The 25,886-nt window shown below is 44.2% G+C and overlaps 1 protein-coding gene across 1 annotated transcript in view; it reads right to left on the bottom strand.

The window, feature by feature from the left end:
- Positions 1-7,926: 7,926 nt before the first annotated feature.
- The window catches only part of DYNC2H1 (dynein cytoplasmic 2 heavy chain 1), a 1,078,189-nt gene continuing 1,060,229 nt past the window's right edge, over positions 7,927-25,886 (bottom strand). Inside the window, 2 exon segments of the mRNA XM_030202388.1 lie at positions 7,927-8,723; positions 22,666-22,782. Of these exon segments, the coding sequence (XP_030058248.1) occupies positions 8,565-8,723; positions 22,666-22,782 (276 nt within the window). The 3' untranslated portion in view covers positions 7,927-8,564.

The raw sequence follows: 25,886 nt of genomic DNA, 5'->3' as shown, positions 1-25,886 counted from the left end.
CAGCTGGCTGGGAAGAAGGCACGGGGGGGCAGGGGGCCTTGGAACTGGGAGGGAAGGGGGCCTTGGGAGCTGGGGGGGAGGGCCTGGGGCCTTGGAACTGGGAGGGAGGGAGGGCAGGGGGCCTTGCAGCTGGGAAGGGGGGAGGACTGGAGCCTTGGAGCTGGGAGGGACAGAGGGGTCCTTGGAGCTGGCAGGGAAGGAGGATGGCAGGGGGCCTTGCAGCTGCAACGGGAGGGGGGCCTTGGGAAAAAAACATTCCAATACGCGCCCCTTTTAACGGGCTTAACGGCTAGTATTCTATATATTGTGTATGTAAATGTGCCCCACCCACACTCTACCCAGACTCTGCCTATGTATTCGCCCACCCTTATACACATCTTAAGTGTTTCCCCTCTGCATTTAGGGGGCAGTTCTAAACATTTGGTGCAAATATTTACACACAGGTTATTCACATACATTTTTAGTATATCGGCATAAACACGCATATGCTGAAAATCTGTCTAACTACTATTCTGTCTTCATGACTTACTTTCTATATAAGTTATTCATTTCTTTATATATGCTATTATTTCATTTGGGATTTATCATTAATTTCTTATGAAATACATTGTTATTTGCCATGTTTAATCAGCATTGTATGTCTATGTTTGATACAGACTCCTAACGCAGGCGCTGTGTGCTGAAACATGGCCCATGTCGGGTCATTTATGGAAGATTGGTGTTTAATCTATACGATTAAAGGAATTGTGTCCTGATTTTATTATTATTATTTATTGCATTTGTACCCCACATTTTCCCACCTATTTGCAGGCTCAATGTGGCTTACAGAGTGTTGTTATGACAAAGTCATGACAGGATAATGGATACAATCGATGGTAAGCTGAAGATGGATGAGGAATTGGAGTATATGGTGTTAGATAGGATAGTTTAGGAGGTGAATTTGTGTCTTTAAGGGTTCTTTTTGTAGGCTCTATTGAAGAGATGTGCCGGGGGTCGCGTAACTAGTTAGCATGGAGGAGTCTTGTTCATTATCGGAATTAACCAGACAAATCGCTCCACCAACTAAGAACGGCCATGCACCACCACCCACAGAATCGAGAAAGAGCTTTTGGTGCTTTTTTTTGCTATTTGGACTTTGTGCTGTACTTTGGACCCTCTCTGTGCTGTTGTGTGGAACTCTCACTTATACATGTAATAGAGTACTAAAAATTACATGTGTACCTCTAGCAGTGAGGCATGTGCACTTACATCAGCTCTATGACTGGCATAAGTGCTCACGCCTAACTGTATACCCAATTATGCTAGTATTCTATAAAGAAAGATAGGCACCAATCGGGTGCCTTCTAAGTGTCTACATGTAGGTGCACAGTTATAGAATTAGCCTCTCTCACCACCTGCATAGGCAGTTGGGAATGCTGCCACCAGTCAATACAGAGTTTTTGCAGTTGCTTTGTGGTAACTATAAAACTTACCTCATTTTAGTAAAGATCCCCTATATATTTCATGGGTTATAATTAGTGCTTCTGATTTTAGCTTTAACACTACTCCTGCTGGGGAAAACATTTTAAAATCTAATCTAAGTATTTGCATTCCACCTAATCTCAATATAGCTCAAAGCATATCACAATAAAAATATAAAAGCAATTGGGCACAATCCCACAAATTACATAATCTCCAGTTAATTCATCATAGAAGATAAGGTGACATGCCAAATACACTTTCACTTTTTTTTTTTTTAATACCAGGTAACATGTAATTGATCTTATATTACAGGGTAATACTACTACTTATCATTTCTATAGTGCTACTAGACGTAGGCAGCGCTGTACACTTGAACATGAAGAGACAGTCCCTGCTCGACAGAGCTTACAATCTAATTAGGACAAACAAGAGATAAGGGAATATTAAAGTGAGGATGATAAAATAAGGGTTCTGAACCTGCATCATAGGGATAAATTCCTGCCCACGGAAAAGCAGTGTGCACCAGTTCATCCGCGGAGCCTTGCACTCATGCACTTTGCAAGGCTGAAAGGCTCCTCCTCTCTCTGCTGCCGCCCGCCGACCTTAGTCCCACCCCCTCTAGCGTGAAGTGTGTGCGTCAGAGAGAGGACCAGCACACAGTGGCAGTACATAACCTACGACGCGGCTAATAGATCAAGGCCACAGTCCACAATGGATTTATTTCTAGTAGATAGTTTACAACAAACAGTATTAGAGGGTATCAACAGTCTAATTTCCTGTGTAGAGCAAAGTATTCTGGCTGCCGAGTACAATATAATTGAAACAGAAAGATATTCTGGCACAAGGCCATATAATATCTTAAAGTTAAACATCTGTAATTTAAAATGAACCCTCTCTTTACCTGAGAGCCAGTGCAACCTTATCATCTGTGGAGTAGCATGATCTGTAACACTACCCCCCAAAATTAACCTGGCTTCCACATTCTGTAGTAGTCTAAACTGGGAATTGGTTAAACCTAACAAAACCATATTGCAATAAACAATTTGACTCATGATTGTTGACAATAGTACCTTCTGCAATTGGAAGGATACTAGAAATGGTCTGATCTGGTGTAATAATTCCAATTTGGAAAACGATTTCCTAATTAGTTAATTTACATACTTCAACACAGTTAAAGCTGAATCTAGTATCACTCCCAATATTTTGGGAGTGATACTGTGGGCCCGATATTCAGTGCTATTTAATTGGCCAGGAATGGTTCCTCGCTGGTTAAATAGCACTTAGTTGACTAAGTGCAAATATTAAACGTGAGAGAGCCAGTTATCTCTGCTGAATATTAGCGCTTAGTGCATAGTAACATAGTAAGTGATGGCAGATAAAGACCTGAATGGTCCATCCAGTCTGCCCAACTGTCACACTCATGATCAATTTATGATTAAATCAACAATGAATATGATGTAAAATACTTGTTTGTGGTCTTTCTTTGGCATTTCTGGGACATAAATCACATAAACCATAGAAGTCTGCCCAGCCCTGTCCTTACGTTCCCTCCACCTACTGGAGTTGCTGTCAAAGTCCACTCCAGCCTCCAGCCTCTCTGTCTTGTCACTTGAAGGACATGGACCATAAGTGTCTGCCTCACACTATCAGGTTACAGCCACTGAAGTTGCTGTCAAAGCCCTTTCCAGCCCATCCTAAACAGGATTGCCATATATGGGGCACACAAGTCTGCCCGACACCTGCCCTAGTTCATCACAGACGAAGTTGCCATCTAAGCATCATGCGACACATCCATACACATACAGCCATTTAAGTTTAGGTTTTAAAAAAAAATACCATTGTTTTCTAATTAGAGATTCTCTTGGAGGGCAACTTGGAGCTGGGAAATGCTGCTCGATCCCACCGCCTTGAGCTGCTGGAGGATCAAATGTTGGAAGTGAAGAATTTGGAGTGGGTGAGCTATGATCTTGGAGGTGAGCGTGGCGACTTGATAGACTTTTCTGCCAAATGAATCTAAGAGGCGCGGTTCCTAAAGGACATTGAACAGAGATATGGCTTTCTTGATTGCTAATTCTGAGACCATGGAAAGCTGCAGGAGCTGTTGCAGGTCATGTTCAGGGGCTTTCAAACCTTTGTATTTGAGCTCTAAGTGCTGTGAGGTTGTAGAGACTGACTTGAGACTTCTGCCAATTAGAAAGTTGGAGGTCTTGAAGAATTTAGTGAACAGGAAGGGCAACAAACTCCCTTGGAGGAGCCTTGTGGGAATTCAGGATAATGTGGAAATCCCGCTGGTCTGCAGGAGCATTGGCCTTGCTGAGGATGAGGAGCTGGAGACCTTCTGCAGGAATTTAGGTTAGGAGCACTCTTTGGTAAAGCCAATGGTGGGCTGAGGAGGTAGGGGAGATGGCAGATCAGACACAAGGGCTCTGGCTCTGACCGGGCATCTGGGGAGATGGAATGGTGGTCTGGAGAGGAGTACAGAGAAGGGCACAGTCTCGCTCAGGTAGCAGAGTGGCTTTGCAAGGTAGAAGGTGAAGAGTGTTTTGCAGACCACATGGGCGTAGTCCATTACCAGGAGGCCAGGTGATGTGGTTTACAGGAGAGATGCACTGTCCTGAGTGAATTTTTGAAATACATGAAAAACGTCCATAGTACCTGAATATTGGAGGGTGGCCAATGTGATGCCGATTTTTTAAAAAGGGTTCTAGGGGTGATCCAGGAAATTACAGACCAGTAAGCCTGATATAGATGCCGGGCAAAATAGAGGAAACTATTATAAAGAATAAAATTACGGAACACGTAAACAAACATGTTTTAATGGGACAGAGTCAGCATGGGTTCAGCCAAGGGAAGTCTTGTCTCACCAATTTACTTCATGTCTTTGAAGGTGTGAATAAACATGTGGATAAAGGTGAGCCGGTTGAAGTAGTGTATCTACATTTTCAGAAAGCTTTTGATAAAGTTCCTCATGAGAAAATTAAAGAGTCATAGGATAGGAGGCAAAGTTCTGGTGTGGATTAGGAATTGGACAGAAAACAGAGGGTAGGGTTAAATCGTCATTTCTCTCAATAAAGGAGGGTGAACAGTGAGTGCCCCAGGGATCTGTTTTGGGACCGGTGCTATTTAGCAAATTTATAAATGATATGGAAATCGGAAAGATGAGTAAGGTGATTAACCCATTAGTGCCCAATGTTCCCATAATAAGCCATATGGGAAGAAATTGATTTGTTCCCATATGGGAAACGTTGGGCACTAATGGGTTAAATTTGCAGATGATACAAAACTATTCAAGGTTGTTAAAACATGTGTGGACTGTGAAATATTGCAAGAAGACATTAGGAAACTGGAAGAATGGGCGTCCAAATGGCAGATGAAATTTAAGTTGGACAAATGCAAGCTGATGTACATTGGAAAGAATAATCTGAATCATAGTTACCTGATGCAAGGGTCCACCTGGGGTCAGCGCTCAAGAAAACGATTTAGGTGTCATTGTAGATAACATATTGAAATCTTCTGCTCAGTGTGCGGCGGCGACCAAAGAAGCAAACAGGATGCAAGGAATTATTAAGAAAGGGATGGTGAATAAGTTCAAAAATACTATTATGCCTTTGTATTGCTCTATGGTGCATCCGCACCATGAGTACTGAATTCAGTTCTGGTTGCCGTGTCTCAAAAAAGATATAGCGGAATTAGAAAAGGTTCAAAGAACAGCGACCAAAGTGATAAAGGGTATGGAACTCCTCTCGTATGAGAAAAGGCTAAGGAGGTTAGGGTTCTTCAGCTTGGAAAAGAGACAGGTAAGGGGAGATATGATAGAGGGCTACAAAATCCTGAATGGTGTAGAACGAGTAGAAGTAAATTGATTTTTTACTAGTTCCAAAAGTACAAAGACTAGGGGACACTCGAGGAAGTTACATGGAAATACTTTTAAAACAAATAGGAGGAAATATTTTTTCACTCAACGAACAGTTAAGCTCTGGAACTCTTTGCTGGAGGATGTAGCAACAGTGGTTAGCGTATCTGGGTTTAAAAAAGGTTTGGACAAATTCCTGAAGGTAAAGTCCATAGTCTGCTATTGAGACAGACATGGGAAGCAACTGCTTGTCCTGGGATTTGTATTATGGAATGTTGGGTTTCTGCCATGTACTTGTCACCTAGCTGGGCCCGTTTGGAAAACAGGATAGTGGGCTAGATGGACCATTGGTCTGGCCCAGTATGGTTACTCCTATGTTCTTAAGGCATTTGCAGGAGCTAGTGTTGCAGGCATTTGCAGAAGCTAGTGTGCAGGAGCCCATTGGGAGTGAAGCGGTGCGTCTGGCCACCACAGATGTCAGAGGTGTGGGGGTTGAGCCAGTCTTAGCAATTGTAGAGCCCTGTGCAGACCAGTTTGGTGGGACCTCGCCCCTTGTTGACAAGATGTGTTATAAATTTTGTTTATTTCAAATAAAGACAAATCAAGCAAAACTTATACAGAAAAACTAATTCAAATAAGTACAATACCATCATAGGAAACCTTTAGGTTTAAAAAGCAAAACCATGTGCGTGTAAGGACTGGATAAATGAATTAAAACAAATGCCCTTAATATGCAATACTTGGTAGCAATAATGAAACAGTGATTGAATATTCACACAGCAAGCAGCCTGAGCCAACAGATTTATTTTCCACTGAACATAATTAACTTTGTATGAACTTGGCTGCTAATAGTATGCTGAACTGGACAATGTTGGCACATTTAGACTGGACTCTGGACAGTTCTGCACAAAGGAACCCCCTTCCCTCATTATTCAATACCTTCTCTGTGAAACAGTAGTAATAAAAAACAAGGCAAGTGCATTTTTATAATATACCACTGCATTCCACAAAGCAAAAGGAGAAAGTTCCCACATGCCATCTTTTTTTCTTTTGATGTAGGCACAGGAAAGAAAAAAAGATTTTAAATGCTCCCAGGTTTCAACCTAATTCATGTTTAATATGGGATATAAATGCCATAAATAAGTAAATAAATAGATAGAAACTCTGAATGTTGAGCACTTCATTCTCTTAACATGATGTCTGTTTAGTGGCCCTTTACCAGGAGAAAGAAATCTCAGCATGAATATAACAGTACTAGGGTGTCCCTTTAACCAGCCCCTCCAAATGACACACTGATTACGACTTATAACAAATTACTACTCTACCTATAAAAATTTATTCTGTTATTATTCCTCTGTGTACAATCCGTATGCAGAAGCCAGCATGTTTGAAAATCTAAGTGAGATTAAATAAAAATTCCACCAACAATAAAGAAAGACAACATGGATGCAGAAGCTCATAGGTTTATTTGCTTGCTTGCTTGTTTTGAGTGCACAGGGATCCAAGCTGCACAAAGAAGGGAAAACAGATAAATTACTTTTTTTTTTTTTAACAGTATGCTCCCCTCCCTCTCACATATTCCAGACCACATACCTCAAGCCACCCTGGTGATCTAGTAGATTCTTCAGGGCAGGAAACATCCCCAGTCTTTCCAGCCCACTGCACTGACCCTCTTGCTGCCGCATCGCTTTTCAAAAATGGCTGCCAAGACTTCCAGCGGCGGCAGCAAGAATGTCAGCGGCAGCGGACAGGAAAGACTGGGGATTTTTCCTGCCCCAAAGAATCCACTAGACCAGGGTGGCTTAAGGTATGTGCCGGGAGGGCACCCTGCGGCTTGGGGGAGGAGAGGCAAAGCTTAGATCACCCTGCATTCTACCACCCCCTTGCTCCCATGCAGCTCTCTAAACAGGAGAGGAGACTGCAATAGTAGGGAGCAGGAGGGAGATGCCATGTCCTCTTGGAGTTTGTTTTTTTTTTTTTTTTCTGTAGCTAGTTGAGTGGAAGTTTGAGCTGAGAGGGGAGAGCTGTCTGACCAGGAGTGGTTAGAGAAAAAAATGAGGATAGGGGGAGGAGCACACAGACACACAGGATCAGTCCAAGAATTCATCAACAAGTGTGCCTCTATCTCCCCTGTTTGTCTTCAAAGAAATAGAAGCCCTAGTTACCCTTTTAAACTTCTCTTTCCATTCCAGTGTGTCTTCTCTTCTTGGGGTGACAGAATTAACTCCCTTGTTTACAAAGCCAAGCAGCATTGCAGACACTGCCCATTCAAAGTGAATGGGCTGTGTTGGCAGTACCGCACCGCCAGTTGCTAGCACGTCATTCTAAACGAGGGGGGGGGGGGTGGTAAGAGAAGAAAGGGAAGAGAGACATTAATTTAAAATTAAAATAATACAGGAAGGCACTACCTAGGAGAAACAGTCAAAATTATTAATTCATAATAGCACAAGAAAATTGCTAAACTATGCTTTTATTATGTCACATTGGAATAAAACAATTTATTTTTGTTTAATATTTTTATTAGTTTTCAATACAGTACAACTGTGCAACAAAGACAAATTATTAAGAGCAGAAAAATACAATTAGAAATCTCAAAATAGATATAACACACAAACAGCATTTTTGGTTTTTAAGTTTAACTTGTAAAGATTTTGGTCCCAATACAAATAATATAACTGTATAATTTGCATTTATATATAACAAGACATTTGAAAATATTCTTTTACTATCAATGTTTTCAGATTTAAAGGCTCTTTTATCAAACAGTGGTAAAAAAAAATGGCCTTAGTGCACCTTTATGCAGGTCTTTCCTGTGTGCTAAGGCCATTTTTAATGCTGGGGTAGAATGACCAAATTTTCTACTTTTTAAAAAATTAATGGCCATGCGGTAATTTTACCATTAGCGCGTGAGCCTCTACTACCACCCGTTATATAGGCGGTAAGGACACATGTGCTAAGCACACGCTACTGATTAGTGCAGAACACGCCCACTCTCTGCCCCCCAAGCAAAAAAATAAATATTTTTTTAGAACGTGGGTAGCGCAAACACCCCCCCAAATTACTGCAGTATGCCATATTTTGCTGCAGTTAGCACACATTAGTGCTTACTGAAGCTATATAAAAGGGCCCCTTAATTATTTTTTGTTTACAGTTAATAGCAGCTTTTTTCTTTCTATACTTTAGCTTTACAGCAGAGACTTTGAATGCTTAAAAAGTATTTAACCACTAATACACTTACTGAGGTTTCATACTATTGATTTTTTAAAAACAAAGCAGCTCCACACTGGATCCACTGGTCTTGGCTGCCTCCACAAGGTACATCAATGTTTGTCACTACACGATCCCTCTCGGCACTAGTATACACGGGCAAGGATATGCACTCCTCTGGGGAATAGGGACCATTGGCATTCTGTTGACAAACATGCAGTACTTTTATTTACTTTTAAATGTTCAATTTTTAGGTTGCTGGTAAAGCTATGATGTAGTGATGACACATATTACATTCTCAGTAGAACAAAAAACAGCATATGTAATAAAACTGCATCAGAGAGTACTTGCTTAAATGGCAGGCTGAAACAAGTGGTATGTTCTGACATAGTGCTAGAGGGCAGGTGCCACCATTGGCAAGAGCAAATGAGGATCGCTTACTGCAAGTCCTTCACCAGGGATTTTTAGGACCTGAGGGTAGAAGAGACAAGGGAGAGAGGGAATAGGGGATATGACAAGGGTGGGCAACCATGATCCTCAAGGGCCAAAATCCAGTTAGGGTTTCAAGATTTCCATAATACAAATGCATGAGATTGATTTGCATGTTCTGCTTCCATTGTATGCAAATAGATGTCATACATATTCAGTATGGAAATCTTGAAAACCTGACTGGGTTGTGGCCCTGGAGGACCGAGGTGACCCACCCCTGGGATAACCCCTGGGGAGTAGCCTAGTGGTTAGGGTGGTGGACTTTGGTCCTGGGGAACTGAGTTCGATTCCCGGCACAGGCAGCTCCTTGTGACTCTGGGCAAGTCACTTAACCCTCCATTGCCTGCTGCATTGAGCCTGCCATGAGTGGGAAAGCGCGGGGTACAAATGTAATAAAAATAAAAAATAAATAAAAAAAGACTGGCTCTGGGCCCACTTAACCATAAGAGCATTTCATTTTAAAAGGGGTAGGATGGGCGTGGGGTCCACTGGGCCACAAGGGACTAAAAGCCTTGCTAAGAGTCCCAGGTCAGAGGGTCTGTGGCTTGGAGTCCCATGTTTAGGACTCCTGGGACCTAGATACCCCTAATTGGAGATGCCCTGCCCAGGGGTCTTCAACTGGGGAACCCAGGTTTCAGGATGCTTTATTTTTAAATTTTACTTCATCTCCAGGGCTGGTGCTAAAACCTAAAGCTAAAGGGGTGAGATAAAAACACATTTTAAGTATAACACACTTTCCTGTACTGGAAATAATTCCATATGCTTGTTTTTTTCCTATGAATTTGCACAGAACATGCATTAAACAAAGTGCATTTTTAGGGACATTATTTCTATGCTAATTAAATAAAACAGTAAAATTAACACGGAAATAAGCATGCTAAAACCCAAGTGAAAAAAAAAGTTCAAAGGCTGGCACACTTTATTACATTGGGACCTATGATTACATGTTAGGCAATGAAGAATCAAGTGACTTGGATTGAAACCTGGTTTGCCAGATTCTTAGCCTTCTGTACTAACCACTAGGATAAGTGACTGGCTCTTTGCCTAAAAAAATGACAAATGTATTTGTGAGATACAGTATTATACACCTAGGGGCATGTTTATAGTAGTGCGGTAAGTTTTTACACTTACCACTCCATAAGTAGGAAGGAAACACAAGATGGTCAGTATTCAGCTGGTGGTGGTCACTGTGTTTTTTTTTTTTTTTTAAGTGTCACCAGCTTTATTAGACGTGGATATTCAATGCTGGTCCATGTGTGGGCACCAGCATTGAATATCTGGGTCTGACCGGACTATTACTGGCCACTGGAATTCATTCAGGTCTTGGCCAATATTCAGCCAAAAGCTGCATAAACATAGCAAAATGTAGGTAGGTAAAGACTATATGGCCTATCCAGTCCGCCCATCCATGCCATCTACTCTCCCTATCACTTCCTTTAGAGATTCTATGTACTTGTCCCAAGCTCTCTTGAAGTCAGATAATGTCTCCACCACTTCCACTGGGAGGTCATTCCACAAATTCACCACTCTTTCTGTTAAGAAGTATTTCTTTGGGTTACTTCTGAGTCTATCCCCTTTCACCTTCATCCTATGCCCCCTCATTCCAGAGCTTCCTTTCAATTGAAAAAGACTTGCCTCCTGTGCATTTATGCCGCATAGGTATTTAAATGTCTCTATCATATCTCCCCTCTCCTGCCTTTCTTCCAAAGTATACATAATGAAATCTTTAAATCTGTCCCCACACGCTTTATGATGAAGACAACTGACCAACCCTCTAGACCAACTCCATCCCGTTTATATCTTTTGAAGGTGCAGTCTCCAGAATTGTACACAATATTCTAAATGAGGTCTCGCCAGAGTTTTATACAGGGGCATCATCACCTCCTTTTTCATAAGTATATAAGTAATGCCATACTGGGAAAAGACCAAGGGTCCATCGAGCCCAGCATCCTGTCCACGACAGCGGCCAATCCAGGCCAAGGGCACCTGGTAAGCTTCCCAAACGTACAAACATTCTATACATGTTATTCCTGGAATTGTGGATTTTTCCCAAGTCCATTTAGTAGCGGTTTATGGACTTGTCCTTTAGGAAACTGTCCAACCCCTTTTTAAACTCTGCTAAGCTAACCGCCTTCACCACTTTCTCCGGCAACAAATTCCAGAGTTTAATTATACGTTGGGTGAAGAAAAATTTTCTCCAATTTGTTTTAGATTTACTACACTGTAGTTTTATCGCATGCCCCCTAGTCCTAGTATTTTTGGAAAGCGTGAACAGATGCTTCACATCCACCTGTTCCACTCCACTCATTATTTTATATACCTCTATCATGTCTCCCCTCAGCCGTCTCTTCTCCAAGCTGAATAGCCCTAGCCTCCTTAATCTTTCTTCATAGGGAAGTTGTCCCATCCCCACTATCATTTTAGTCGCCCTTCGCTGAACCTTTTCCAATTCTACTATATCTTTCTTGAGATGCGGCGACCAGAATTGAACACAATACTCAAGGTGCGGTCGCACCATGGAGCGATACAACGACATTATAACATCCTCACACCTGTTTTCCATACCTTTCCTAATAATACCCAACATTCTATTCGCTTTCCTAGCCGCAGCAGCACACTGAGCAGAATGTTTCAGCGTATTATCGACGACGACACCCAGATCCCTTTCTTGGTCCGTAACTCCTAACGTGGAACCTTGCATGACGTAGCTATAATTCGGGTTCTTTTTTCCCACATGCATCACCTTGCACTTGCTCACATTAAACATCATCTGCCATTTAGCCACCCAGTCTCCCAGTCTCGTAAGGTCCTCTTGTAATTTTTCACAATCCTGTCGCGATTTAACAACTTTGAATAACTTTGTGTCATCAGCAAATTTAATTACCTCGCTAGTTACTCCCATCTTTAAATCATTTATAAATATATTAAAAAGCAGCGGTCCTAGCACAGACCCCTGAGGAACCCCACTAACTACCCTTCTCCATTGTGAATACTGCCCATTTAACCCTACTCTCTGTTTCCTATCCTTCAACCAGTTTTTAATCCACAATAGGACATTTCCTCCTATCCCATGACCCTCCAATTTCCTCTGTAGCCTTTCATGAGGTACCTTGTCAAACGCCTTTTGAAAATCCAGATACACATTATCAACCGGTTCCCCTTTGTCCACATGTTTGTTTACTCCTTCAAAGAATTGAAGTAAATTGGTCAGGCAAGATTTCCCCACACAAAAGCCGTGCTGACTCGGTCTCAGTAATCCATGTCCTCGGATGTGCTCTGTAATTTTGTTTTTAATAATAGCCTCTACCATTTTCCCCGGCACTGACGTCAGACTCATCGGTCTATAATTTCCCGGATCTCCCCTGGAGCCTTTTTTATAAATCGGCGTTACATTGGCCACCCTCCAATCTTCCGGTACCACGCTCGATTTTAAGGATAAGTTGCATATCACTAGCAGTAGCTCCGCAAGCTCATTTTTCAGTTCTGATCATTTCTCTCTCCCTATGAAACAAAGCATCCATGTAGTTTTCGCTGCTCCTTTTCTACCTCTTTGGACACCTTAAGATCATCACATATAATCACACCCAAGTCCCACTCCTCTTTCATGCACAACCCCTAAACTGTACCACCATCCCCTTGGGTTTTGTTGCTCAAATGCATGACCATGCAATTTTTAGCATTAAATCTTACCTGCCAAATTCCAGACTATTCCTCTAGCTTCACTAAGTCCTTCCTCATGTTATCCACACCATCAGGGATGTCTACCCTATTGCAGATTTTTGTATCATCTGCAAAGAGGCAAACTCTCAAAGAACAACACACAAGGGTGGAAGCAAACAGATTCCAAGAGACCAGCCAAAGAGTATGAGCATCAAAGTAAGTTTATTGGGACCCAACACGGTCTGTATTTCGGCATGCAAGCCTTCTTCAGGGGTCAAAATACTACATATCACAACGCACTACCGAGAACAAGTGATCCTTTATAAAGGTATAATCATAAAAGGTATAATCATAAGGTATTCCGCCACCTGGGCAGGGTCAGTTTTCTGCTTTCCGTCCACTGCCGCTTCATAGTTGCTTAAGAGCTCCACAACCCAGGGGCGCGCGAAGCATGACTCCACCACTGACATAACAACAAAGGCTCACTTGTTCTCAGCAGTGCCGTTGCGATCTGTAGTATTTTGACCACTGAGGAAGGCTTGCATGCCGAAACAAGGACTGTGTTGGATCCCAATAAACTTACTTTGATGCTCTTACTCTGTTTGGCTGGTCTCTTGGAATCTGTTCGCGTCCTCCCTTGTGTGTTGATCTTTGGTATTTTTGTGGAAGTCGTGGACCCCCTTGACTTGCCATTCCAAGAGGCAAACTCTACCAGATAACACTTCAGCAATATCGCTTACAAAAATGTTAAAAAGAACCAGCCCAAGAACCAAACCTTGTGGCACACCACTGGTAACTTCTTTTTCCCCAGAATGAGCTCCATTTATTTATTTATTACATTTGTATCCCACGCTTTCCCGCTCATCGCAGGCTCAATGCGGCTTACATAGTAACATAGTACTACTACCCTCTGTCATCTTCCACTCAAACACTTACACGTGGTCCGGTTCAATAGTGGACAAGATCTGCATAAGTGTAATCCTCTTATTGCCCCCGCTTGCCCCCCACAAGCACATCTGATCCCCCTTTCCACATCCACAGCACTTGCAATCCACCAACCTGTCCCCCCCTCCCAAACCCAGAAGGCCCCCTCAGGCAGGGGTGTGCTGGTAAATTTTTAACAACAGGCTCTTTCTCCGGACATAGCCAGCTCTGCAGTTGGAAGGGCCGGGGGGGGGGGGGGGGGGAGCAACACTGCCTCTCTTTCCTCCCTCCCTTCGTGTGGGCATGCTAGGCATACCTTTGCTGGCAGCCAATAAATGGACTGCCACCACTCCCAACGTCTTGCTCTGAGCAGCATGCTGGAACATCTCTCACATGCGTGAGAAGTCCCAGCCTGCTGCCCAGAGCTGGAAACATGGAGCGGGGAGCAGCAGTAGTCTATTTACTTGGCTGGCAGGGCTCAGCATCCCCACCAGCAAAGTAAAAGAGAATTCAGCAGGGGGCCCAAGCCCACATTTTGGGAGCCAGTTGTTAAAGTAGCCATGGAGGGTCCTACTTTAACAACCGGCTCACAAAATTCTTAAAAACTTAACAACCGGCTCTTGCGAGCCTGTGAGAGCCTGCTCCAGCACACCACTGCCCTCAGGCCTACTTACTGGCCCTGGTGGTCTAGTGGTCCTTGAGGCACTCACTCCAACCCCATTCGGTTCCTAATCATAAATGGCTGCCATGACCTTCTACAGAAACATGAACATTTGCAGTAGTAGCATGAGACTGCGGCTAGGGACCCCATTTTGGAGATAGTGCTGGCCAGGGCAGAAGCAACTAGGGGTTGCTCCTGCCAGAAAGACTACTGGATTACCAGGGAAATTAATGACAGGCCCTTTTGGAGGGTGGGGGGAATGATTGGGGAGGGAGATGGTACAGGTTCTGCAGACTCCAGCACATTGGGCCATGGCTTTGAGGCCCGATGCTCCCGGCAAGGTAAAATAATCCAACCTTCTGACTGGGCTTATTCTATGATTTTATGTCCATAACGTTGCACTCAGTGCACACCTCAAGTCATGTTTTGTTTTTTTACATAGTACTGAGCTGCTTTACATGTATTTCAATGTTTTGCATCTCAATACTATGTAATCTGCGGTAACCTAAATGTCAATATGGTGGGGCATGTCAAGCAGCATTAGAGCCCTTTAAGTCATGCTAAAGGGCAAATAACACAACTTAAGGTCCTAACACAGCTTGATAATTTCTCCTCTAAACATCCTTTGCTTTGTTTTAATTTTCGCATTAGCAGACTGTATAAATTAATCTGGCTCATCTTTCAGTGTTTTAGCAGTTAACTGAGGAGCCCTTTTACTAAGCTGCGCTAAGAAATGGGCTTAGTGTGCCCTTAAGCAAGTCTTTCCTGTGTGCTAAGACCATTTCTAGCGTGGCTGTAAAATCAGCCTATTATATTTTGTTTTGGCTGTGCACTAAGACTAGCATTATTACGTGGCCATGAAAAAATTAATATCCTAATACACGTACTCCTGTTACATTTTTTCATAAGCTTTATTATGAATAACGTTTTCATAAAATATTCCCAATCCTCTATGCAGACTCTGGAACTCACTCATACCAGCCTTTCACTTCATCATTCAACCCAACTACATACCATCTAAAGGCATATCATATATAACACAATACTAACTCACTACTACATAGCCAGGACTATGTTCATCATAAACGTAAGTTCATGTCCTTTATGTCCTTATACCATTCACATGTCCCGTAAGCAAGTTCAAAAAGTTATTTTCCAGCAGTGAGTGAGGAGCGAATGAGGAATCAGAATGAATTCAAAGGCTGAATGATATATGCAGTCATCAGGAAGCCCTTGCCAAGCCGCGCTGGGTCACTGAATCCAAATTTGTGAGGATATCGTATTGGCTACAGAGCTGAAGGAGTTCCGTTTATTGGATCCTATTGAAGCTTTATATTACTCACTGCTGGAAAAAAACTTTTTGAACTTCCTTACGGGACATGTGAATGGTATAAGGACATAAGGACATGAACTTACGTTTATGATGAACATAGTCCTGGCTATGTAGTAGTGAGTTAGTATTGTGTTATATATGATATGCCTTTAGATGGTATGTAGTTGGGTTGAATGATGAAGTGAAAGGCTGGTATGAGTGAGTTCCAGAGTCTGCATAGAGGATTGGGAATATTTTATGAAAACGTTGTTATTCATAATAAAGCTTGTGAAAAAGTGTAACAGGAGTACGTGTATTAGGATATGTATGCATGATTGTACTTCAAGTTAATTTATTTGATCCCCATTTGGGAATATAGTGTACATGAAAAAATTAACACAGAAGCAATTACTCCATTCTATTTTGCAGGCAGTAAGGGCTTCCACATTAAATCTCTGTTATTCAGTTAGCGTGTACTAATGTCAGCACACTTGCTGAATAGCGCATCCATGTTCATTCTCTGTCCCTGAAATGCGTCCTCCAAAAAAAAAAAATCTGTACATTTAGCAGGCACCCCACGTTAAGCCATTTTTTGCTGCATTAAGGGGGTCTGTTACAAAAAGCGTGCTAGTGTTTTTAGTGTGTGCTAAATGCTAGAGACTCCCATAGGAATATATGGGTGTCTCTAACGTTTAGTGCATGCTTATTTTAAGCACGCACTAAAAATGCACACTCTTCACCTCCCCACATACATTTTTTCTCCATATTCACTCACCCTTTCCTATAATTCCTCATTCTTCACCTCTTTCCTTCATCTTTCTCCACATCTTCCTCCTTTCTACTCTCCTCCACACCATCCTTTCCCTTTTTTATTCTCTACATCTTCTCCTTCCCACTCATCTCTTCATCCACCTTTCTCTCAGCTCTTTTCCCTCCCTCATCTCTCCTTTCCCTTCTTAACCCTCCCTTTCTTTTTCCCTGTTTCCATCTCTCTTCCTTCTACCTTCTCTCTATTCTTTATCTCCCCTTCCCCCTCATTTCCTTCCCAACTCTCAACTGCCCCCCTGAAACTCTTTCTCTTACCCTCCCATTCCTCCAACCTCATCTACCACTACCTCCAGGCACACCCTCTCTCGAAGCACATTTCTAAACCTTCCCTATTCTCCCCCCCCCCACCCCCACAAGGCTCATTAAAGAAACAACAATGAGCATAAGGTGCAGAGGGTTGAAGAAACAAGTTTTCTTGTAATGGTTTTGTTCTGGAGAAAGTTACCAAGATGACCAAGAATTACAAAACAAACTGGGGATGTAGGTCATGTGAAAGAAATTTATGAGAGAGAGAGACCAGGTGGAGGGTGAGAGAGAGAGAGAGAGAGAGAGAGAGAGAGAGAGAGAGAGAGAGAGAGAGAGACTTGGTGAAGGCTGGGGGTATAAGAGAGAGAGAGAGACTGGGTAAAGAGAGAGACAGAAATTGGGTGAAGGCTGGGAGAGGTGTATATGAGAGACAGACTAGGTGAAGGATGGGGAAGGGTATGAGAGAGAGAGAGAGACTGGCAGGGACCCAGGCCATGGTGATATGTGAAACCAAGAGGCAACAGCCTCTTTTGCTTCACCTGCCAAGGCGGTGCTGTCACACAGCTAACGGCATATTTTGGAAAGGAAAACTGCTGGCTTCTGGGACTGATTTATTGAAGTTTCTTTGTTCACAGATACAGAATAAAAAAGGTGAAATTAGGCCTTACCTGCTAATTTTCTTTCCTCTAGATCCTCCAGACCGTTCAAGATGCTTGGGTTATGCACTCCTACCAGCAGAGGGAGACTGAGAACACTAAAACTTCTTATACAAGTAGCTGTGCAGACCTTCTACTAACCAGTAAAACAGTAACAAAGCAGAGGAACAAAACACCTCCACCTAAACAAAACCACTGAATCCACACTCAGATCTCCTCCGCTTAAGACAGGGGAATTCAACTGCAGATGGGCACAAACGGTACCACAAACTGCCCTTAGTAAAACTCCAGGACCCAAATCACAGGAGCTACTAGAAATATCAGCAACTGAAGTCTAAAGAAAATATCATACTGAACTGTCCAATATACTGGGCGGGCTCTTGAATGGTCTGGAGGATCTAGAGGAAAGAAAATTAGCAGGTAAGGCCTAATTTCATCTTCCTCAGCAATCCTCCAGACCGTTCAAGACGCTTGGGACGTACCAAAGCAGTAAACACATCTAAGGGTGGGACCTGCGAAGCCCAGAGGACAGGACTGCAGCTCCAAAACTGGCATCCTCCCTTGCCTGTACATCCACTCTGTAATGTTTGACAAACGAATGCAGGGAGGACCACACCGCCGCTCTACAAATGTCCACCAGTGGAACAAAACTACTCTCTGCCCAAGAAGCCGCCATCCCCCTAGTGGAATGTGCCTTGAGCCCCACCGGCACCGTACGGCCATGCAATATGTAAGCCGAAGAGATGGCATCCTTCAACCACCGAGCTATAGATGACTTAGAAGCAGCCGCTCCCTTCTTGGGCCCCCCATGAAGGACAAATAACCTGTTCGAAGACCTGAATTCCTCCGACCTGTGCAAGTAAACTTTCAACACTCTGCGCACATCCAATTTCGCCAAACGATGCTGAGAAGCATTCCCCGTCCGGTCCCCCAAGACCGGCAACAAAATCACCTGATTGACCTGAGAGGAGGATACCACCTTAGGCAAAAACGAAGGGACTGGACGCAGCGAAACCTTTTTCTTAGAAAACCACAGAAATGGAGGCCTACATGAAAGAGCCTGAAGTTCCGAAATCCTGCGAGCCGACGATATAGCTACCAAAAAGACCACCTTCATAGTAAGGTCTTTTATCGAACAAGACTCCAAGGGTTCAAAAGGAAAACCCGCCAAAGAGTCAAGAACGATATTAAGATCCCACTGAGGAACTACCGGCCGCTGAGGAGGACGAAGCAACTTCATCCCCCTCAAAAAACGGACCACATCCGGGGAAGACGCAACCGACCTGCCCTGCACCTTACCACGAAAACATGCCAAAGCAGCTAGCTGCACCTTCAAAGATGACAATGAAAGCCCTTCTCAAAACCATCCTGCAAGAAATCTAAAATGCACGACACAGAAGCTGTCGAAGGGACACACGCCCGGTCCCCACACCAATCTTCAAATATGCGCCACACGCGTCGAATGTTTGCGAGACTGCAGCATCGTCTGAATCACCTGAGGAGGGACAACAGAGCCGACTGAAGCTGACGCATATGTGCCCTGGCCCATGGTACTACCTCTATTGTGGCTGCTATGAGGCCCAGAACCTGAAGGTACATTCGAACCGTTGCTCTGAACGGACATTAACAGCCGGACCTGCTGCTGAAAAGAGGCGATCCGAGAATCCGGCAGAAAAACACGACCCACTGCCATGTCGAACCGCACTCCCAAGTACTCCTGACTCTGCGATGGGATCAACTGACTTTTGACTACATTCACTACCCATTCGAACGATTCCAGAAACGCGACCACCTGAGCCGTCGCCACAACACTGTGAGCCCGTGACTTCGCCCGGATCAACCAGTCGTCCAGATACAGATGCAACAGAATTCCCTGCCTCCGAAAAGCCGCTGCTACCACCACCATTATCTTGGAGAAGGTGCGTGGAGCCGTTGCCAGACCAAAAGGCAGAGCACACAACTGAAAGTGCCTCCCTAAAACAGCAAAACGAAGGAAACGCTGATGGGCCTCTCGAATCGGCACATGCAGATACACTTCTGTGAGATCCAGTGACATGAGAAATTCTTCCTGACAAACAGCCACTATGACCGAGCGCAGAGTCTCCATGCAGAAGGATGGCACCTTGAGCGCCCCATTGACCCTCTTGAGATCTAAAATGGGTCGAAATTGGTCCTCCTTCTTCGGCACCACAAAGTAAATGGAATAACAACCCATTCCCTGCTCGTGCCGAGGAACGGGTACCACAGCTCCCAACTGGATTAAGAGACCCAGAGTCTCTTGAATAGCCTTTAACTTGACTCGAGAGTGACAAGGAGAGGGAAGAAACAGATCCAGCAGCGGGTGCCCGAACTCGAGCGCATAACCATCGCGAACGACCTCCAGCACCCACTGATCTGAAGTAATTTGGGTCCACCCCTGATAAAACAGACGAAGTCGTGCCCCGACCTTCACCAGAGGCTGGACCCGCACACCTTCATAAGGAGGACTTATTACCATTTCCGGCACCTCCGGAGGAGTCCCGACCTCCTCGACTCCCTCGAAAGGACTGCGTCCGCTGGAAAAAACGGCTTTTAGAAGGAGATACAAATCTGCCCGGCCTGTACCGCCTCGCGTCCTTAAACCGACCTCTAGTCAAACCCCCTCGACTAGCTGACTTAGGCCGTAACTCCAGCAACCGTAAGACCTTGGTATCCCTAAGACCACTCATCAGTTTATCCAAGTCCTCTCCAAACAACATAGAACCTTTGAAAGGTAGAGAACACAACTTTGCTTTAGAGGCCGCATCTGCCACCCAGCCCCTAAGCCAAAGAGCCCTGTGAGCCGTCACCGCCAGAGCCATATTCTTAGCAGAAGCCCGTAGCAAATCATAAAGGGTGTCCGCCAAAAACAAAGACCCCCATCTCCAATCTGGCCAACTCCTGAACCAAACCAGTCCTATCTAACGCAGGCTCATCCAAGAGCTTCTCCACCCAATGGAAACAAGCTCTGGCTACCAAGCCCCCACACACAGAGGCTTGCAAGGCCAAAGCCAACAAATCAAAGCTGCACTTCAGAAAGGACTCTAGCTTCCTATCCTGAGGATCCCGTAAGGCTGTACCGCCATCCACCGGAATGGCCATAGCCTTAGTAACCGCCGTAACCACCGCATCCACAGTAGGTGGTTTCAGCAGGGCCAAATCTTCCGGAGGCAAGGGATACAGCCGCGCCATAGCCCTAGACACCTTACAAGCAGCCTCTGGCACAGACCATTCCTGAAAAAACCATGTCTCTAATGTCTGAATTCATGGGAAAGGAATGGGAGGCTCTCCGAATCCCCTTAACCAAGGGATCTACCTGGGGTCCCTCCGCAGAGGGAGTGGCCGCCGGAGCAAACTTCAAAGTAGAGATCACCTGATCAATGAGCTCTAACAACTCCTCCTTATGAAAAATGCGAACCACTGAAGAATCTTCCCCAGGCCTTAGCCCATCCTGATCCTCAGACTCATCTAAGAGATCCTCCTCTCCTGGGTCACTCCAAAGCTCTGACCCAGGCAGAGAAAGTATCTCCATAGGCTCCGAAATATCCACCCGCGGGCGCTTAACTCCCACTGAGCTAGCAGCCTTCAGGGAACAAACAGCCTGAGACGGGCCAGCTCTCCAGGCATTATACACAGACCATACAAACTCAGGAGAGAGACCAGACCCCACCGACGCTGCTGAAGCCCCAACAACACTTCCCGCAGTCTCCGCGACGGACCCTCCTCGCTCCCACGGCGGCAGGTCCATCGCGTGATCTGCGGCTAAATTAGGCGCGCTTCCCGCCACACACGGGTCCTCCGGCGCCGGTACAGAATGCGCGGCCAAAAGGGCCATTCTTCCCGCCAAAAATGGCTCCGTCGAGGCCGACCCGGGACGCGCAGCCAAAATGGCCACGTTTCCCGCCAAAAACCGGACCGGAATGTGCGGTCAAATCGCCGCCCAACACCTCCGCCGACTCAGGGGAAAGCACGGGGGGCAAGAGCGCTGACAACGTAGGCTCCCCACAAAATCTACATTGGCCACTTTTCACTTCAACGCCGCGCTTCTAGCAAAACTGACACCTCGCCAGCTTAGACATAATGGCCGCGAACACAATAAAAACAAACAGTTGCTTTGTGCTCTGACAGACTAATAGGCAAAACCGGCCACCCGGGTGTGACACCCCACAGGGAATAAGAAGCCCCTTAGGACTTACACCCTGTAATAGAGATCCAAGTGTGGGTTCTCTAACATTTACAACCCAACCTAGAAACCCCAAACAGGCCTACCAGACTGAGTACACTGCACAGGCTGCACACTTCTACCCTCTGCTGAGACTGAGAAAATACTGGTTAGTAGAAGGTCTGCACACAGGCTACTTGTATAAGAAGTTTTAGTGTTCTCAGTCTCCCTCTGCTGGTAGGAGTGCATAACCCAAGCGTCTTGAATGGTCTGGAGGATTGCTGAGGAAAGAGCCTTAGTAACTCAGGGGTCCTTTTATCAAGCTGCGGGAAAAAGGGCCCTGCGCTAGTGGCAGGGGCTGTTTTCTATGCGCGCCATGGCCCTTTTTATCGCAGAGGGAAAAAGCCCCCAGCCACACATGGCCATGCAGTAAGAGAACTCTAACCGCGTAGCCATACGATGGGGTGCCCTTACTGCCATCCAGTGAGGTGGCGATAAGGGCTCCCGTGTTAACCCAGCGGTAACCAGGCAGCGATGCACAGTTACTTCTGGGTTACCGCCGTGCAAGCCATTTCCAGGGGATTTCTTTTTCCCCTGGAAATGGTGCGCACTCGGGGCGGGACTACCGCCGCCGACCATAGTCCCGGAAGACTGAGCTGTTGGGCTTACCGTCGCTCTGTAAAAGGGCCCCTCAGTTTCTAAAAGAGCTACTGCTGATCTGGAAGGGGATTCCTGCACCTCCTCCCCCCCAAAAAAAAATTCACTGCGGACAGTATTGTAGTGGTGAGGCAAGAGAGGTCTCGACTGCTGTCTCCTTAGTTTTTGGGCTGGCTTCTAGATTTAATAAAAATTTGTCGAGGCCTGGCATATTCCATCACTTGGTCTTTGTGATATTTGGTGACAGACATTATTGGCTTTACTATTCCTCATTATATCACATATTTAAATATGGTTTTTCTAATCATGTCTGTGTTATTAAATAGATAAGTGTGTTCATTTCTAATAATATTCTTATAAAAATACATTGCAGTCCTCATTTACAAGTATAACAGTGCATAAAACTGCTGAATTACAATGGAACCAGCTTCTTTGTATAAAGAATCAGAAGACAGGATGCTGGTATAACATTAACATATAAAATAAACAACTATGGAGTTTTAAAACATTAGACCCTTGATAATTTAGTACCTGTGGAATCCAGGCCATGTAACAGGGAAGCACCGATGACACACTGGGAGAATCATGCTGGTTTTCTAAAAGTCGATTTCCGTCAAAGCTGCAGCCTTCCAATTGCAGACCACTGATCTGTTATGCAAACATAACATATTCAAATAGATACTGGAGTCTGAAATGTCAGCAGTTATGCTGTACCCTAACAATGGCTCGGACAGCACACTGCTTTGTGAGTACAGGTCTAAATAACAGGAAACTAATGAACATAATTCTATGTGAGAGAATAGGAAGCACAGTTTCAAAACAAAAAATATAGATGGTTCCTCATGCTGAACTTCCTGTAGGGTGGAATTTGCAAATGCAAGAAAAGGTACCTGTTAATATCAGCAGTTCTATAACTACAAGCGTCCTGGAATTAGATAACAGAAAGCAATGCCAACAACGAAATCGACATTCATTAACAATGCCAAGAAAAGCAACAATCACCAACTAGATATGATTTCCTGCATGGAAATTTGACGTCAGTTTTTAAAGAACACTATGTTTTCTGTCCTTCTAAAGAGAGTAACGGAAATGCTTTTAACCACATGTAGTAATCATCTACAGAGTGAAGAAAGTATCTGGAAATAGAGTTTGGTGGAATGGATAAATAAAATAATTTTAGCCATTCTGCAGGATATATATAATTGAAACACAGCAAAGGTGAATATAAAGTACAGCACACACTGCCCCTATTCCCATAGCATTGTGTATCAGCTGAATGTGTTTTTGATGTGGCATAAACCCCATAATGTAGTTATTTGGGTGTATCAACTAGCACTGAATAAGATCCTCGTGGAAACCTAAAGCCAATTGTTAACCCTAGTCTGACCAGCACATTGAAAGATGACATCCCTAAGAACATTCAGAATGTGCCTGGTTCACTGAGCTTCCTTCACTGTTTTAGAAAACATTTTTCACATTCTGCTCTCTAAAAATTACAGTTTAAAATGTCATAGAGGAGTTTGTTTTACTGATCTACAAAAATATAGGCTATACTTTAATTGTAATAAAATAACAAATACAGTAGAGTCTCGATTATTTGACTTAATCGGGACCGACAATTGTCAGATAACCAAAAAGTCAGATAAGTATGAGACTCACATTGCATCCCTCCTTACCCCCTCCCACCTGCCAGACATACTCAGTGCTGCCATCCTCCACCTCCCTGCTCCTAGAGCTCCTCTCCAACCAAGCAGGCCTATCTTGGGTTTAACATTTGAAGCCCTGGTGATCCAGTGGTGAGGTCAGGGCAGGAGCAATAATTCACTCCTGTAATGTGGGCTATCGCAAACTGTGGGGCAGTCTCACAAAATAAGCACTTGTATATAATATGTAAACCACTTTGACTGTAACCATAGAAAGGCAGTAAATCAAATACCATATCCATTATGGAATTTCCATTCATGGGCTGCTCTTGAGAAGAGGACAAGATCCACAGGGCTGAGAAAGCCACGTTAATAAGATTATAAAGCTCCCCATTTTAGCTCTGTAAACTGCATAGATGGTTCTTCTGATTTGCAGTATAGTAACTCCTTCTTCCTGAAAAGGATAACCACTAAGGTGCCCTCATCCTTCCCCAGAGAGAGATGATCTGTGGCTGCCTTACCCAGCAGTAAGGACTGGAGTGGGTCCTCCGCTGAATTCTTGTCTAGGCAACCATCACTAGCCTCCTGTCACAAAATGCCCAGCTACCCGCCTGGGGTTACCCCGTGGCCACTTAGAGGGCCTATCCCCAGCACAGATCAGGTCCACCTGCCGCTTGTGCTATACACTAGCACCCTCCTCCCACCGACTGGGCCACAACGGCCTCTGGGTGAGTCTCCCACTCAAATTATCCCCAGTGATTTCTAGGTTACTGGAGGCCACATTTCCAGTGGTCCCATAGGTTCCAGAAAGCACTCACAGACCCAACACACAAACCACCAGGATTCTTTATCAGTCCAGACAGCAGAGGCAATAAACTGAATATTGCTTATTGTCTTAAAAATACTGAACAATGAACAAAAAAAAGTGCAATCAGCAACCAATAACAGGTAACTGAAATATGGATCAACTATCTAAACATTTATTTACTTTCTAAAAAGTATCTGAGAAGATCAGGAAATATGCTATTCACAGATTATCAAATATAACTGATCACAGAGCCTCAGCAAAGAGATCTCTCCCTCTCTTTTCTCCCAGACTAAGACTGAAGACAAAACTAGCAACTTCTGGATAGCTTCAAACTCCATGTCAATCAGAGCCCAGAACAAGTTAAAAAAAAAAAAAACCAAAAACTGGCCACAGCACTGCAGGTCTTTTCTTTGTAACAGCTTTAAGCATAAACATGCACCACCTGCTGGCCATACTAGAGAAATACACTTCAAGAATGAAGGTAGTTTTACAGGCTTTAAAAACCCACTGTTCTGTCACACCTCCCTTATTATGAACAGGTAGAACTTCCGATAATGCTATACTGCTGACTATGGGTTTAAGTCTCTCTCTCAAAATTTGGAAATCTGTCTGCACTTCAAAGATGCTGTTTCTAGCCAGGTCATTTGTTCCCAGAAGGATATCAATATGAACTTTAGAATCCTTACTTCCTTAACATCCCACAAGATCAGTCCAGATAAGCAGAGTTGTTCCCCCTTCCTATCAGCAGATACTGATCTGGTGACATCACCAATTTAAGGGCTCATGCAGGCTAAAACACTTAGTATTTCTTTACCTCCAGCAGATGGTAAGGTAGGGCTGGTGCTATGACTTAGGTAAGGTAGGCCTGGCCACCCTTGAAACCACCACCCCCCACAACTACCCAGGGGCTATGGCTGCTTTAAGTGCACAAATCACCCCTTTGGTTAAGCCTGCAGTGAATAATCCTGGGTAATATTTGGGATGCTTTGACTGTGTTACATAAGCTAATTTACACTTTGATCGTGCTTACTTTGGATATTAAAACAGAAGATGAAAGCATAAACTAGGAAAATGAATGTTCAAGAGAAGCAGGTGGGAAGGTTGCAAAAGATCACTAGAAAAGTAGCATTATATCAAGGGTGGTGTGAGCAGTGTGGCTGCACAGGGTACAAATATATAGGGGTGCCAAAATTACACTATAGGTGTGTCCAAGTGTGAGAGGAGGAGCAGAGACAGCCAGAAGTGCACACTGTCAAGTGACCAGCAAGCTGCTGTTAGGCGCACAGGGTCTGGTAAGGTAA

Source organism: Microcaecilia unicolor, chromosome 4 (assembly GCF_901765095.1).
Source record: "Microcaecilia unicolor chromosome 4, aMicUni1.1, whole genome shotgun sequence".
In the NCBI taxonomy this organism is placed as follows: domain Eukaryota; kingdom Metazoa; phylum Chordata; class Amphibia; order Gymnophiona; family Siphonopidae; genus Microcaecilia; species Microcaecilia unicolor.
Note: the sequence above shows the minus strand (reverse complement) of the source record. Positions and strands in the feature narration are given on the sequence as shown.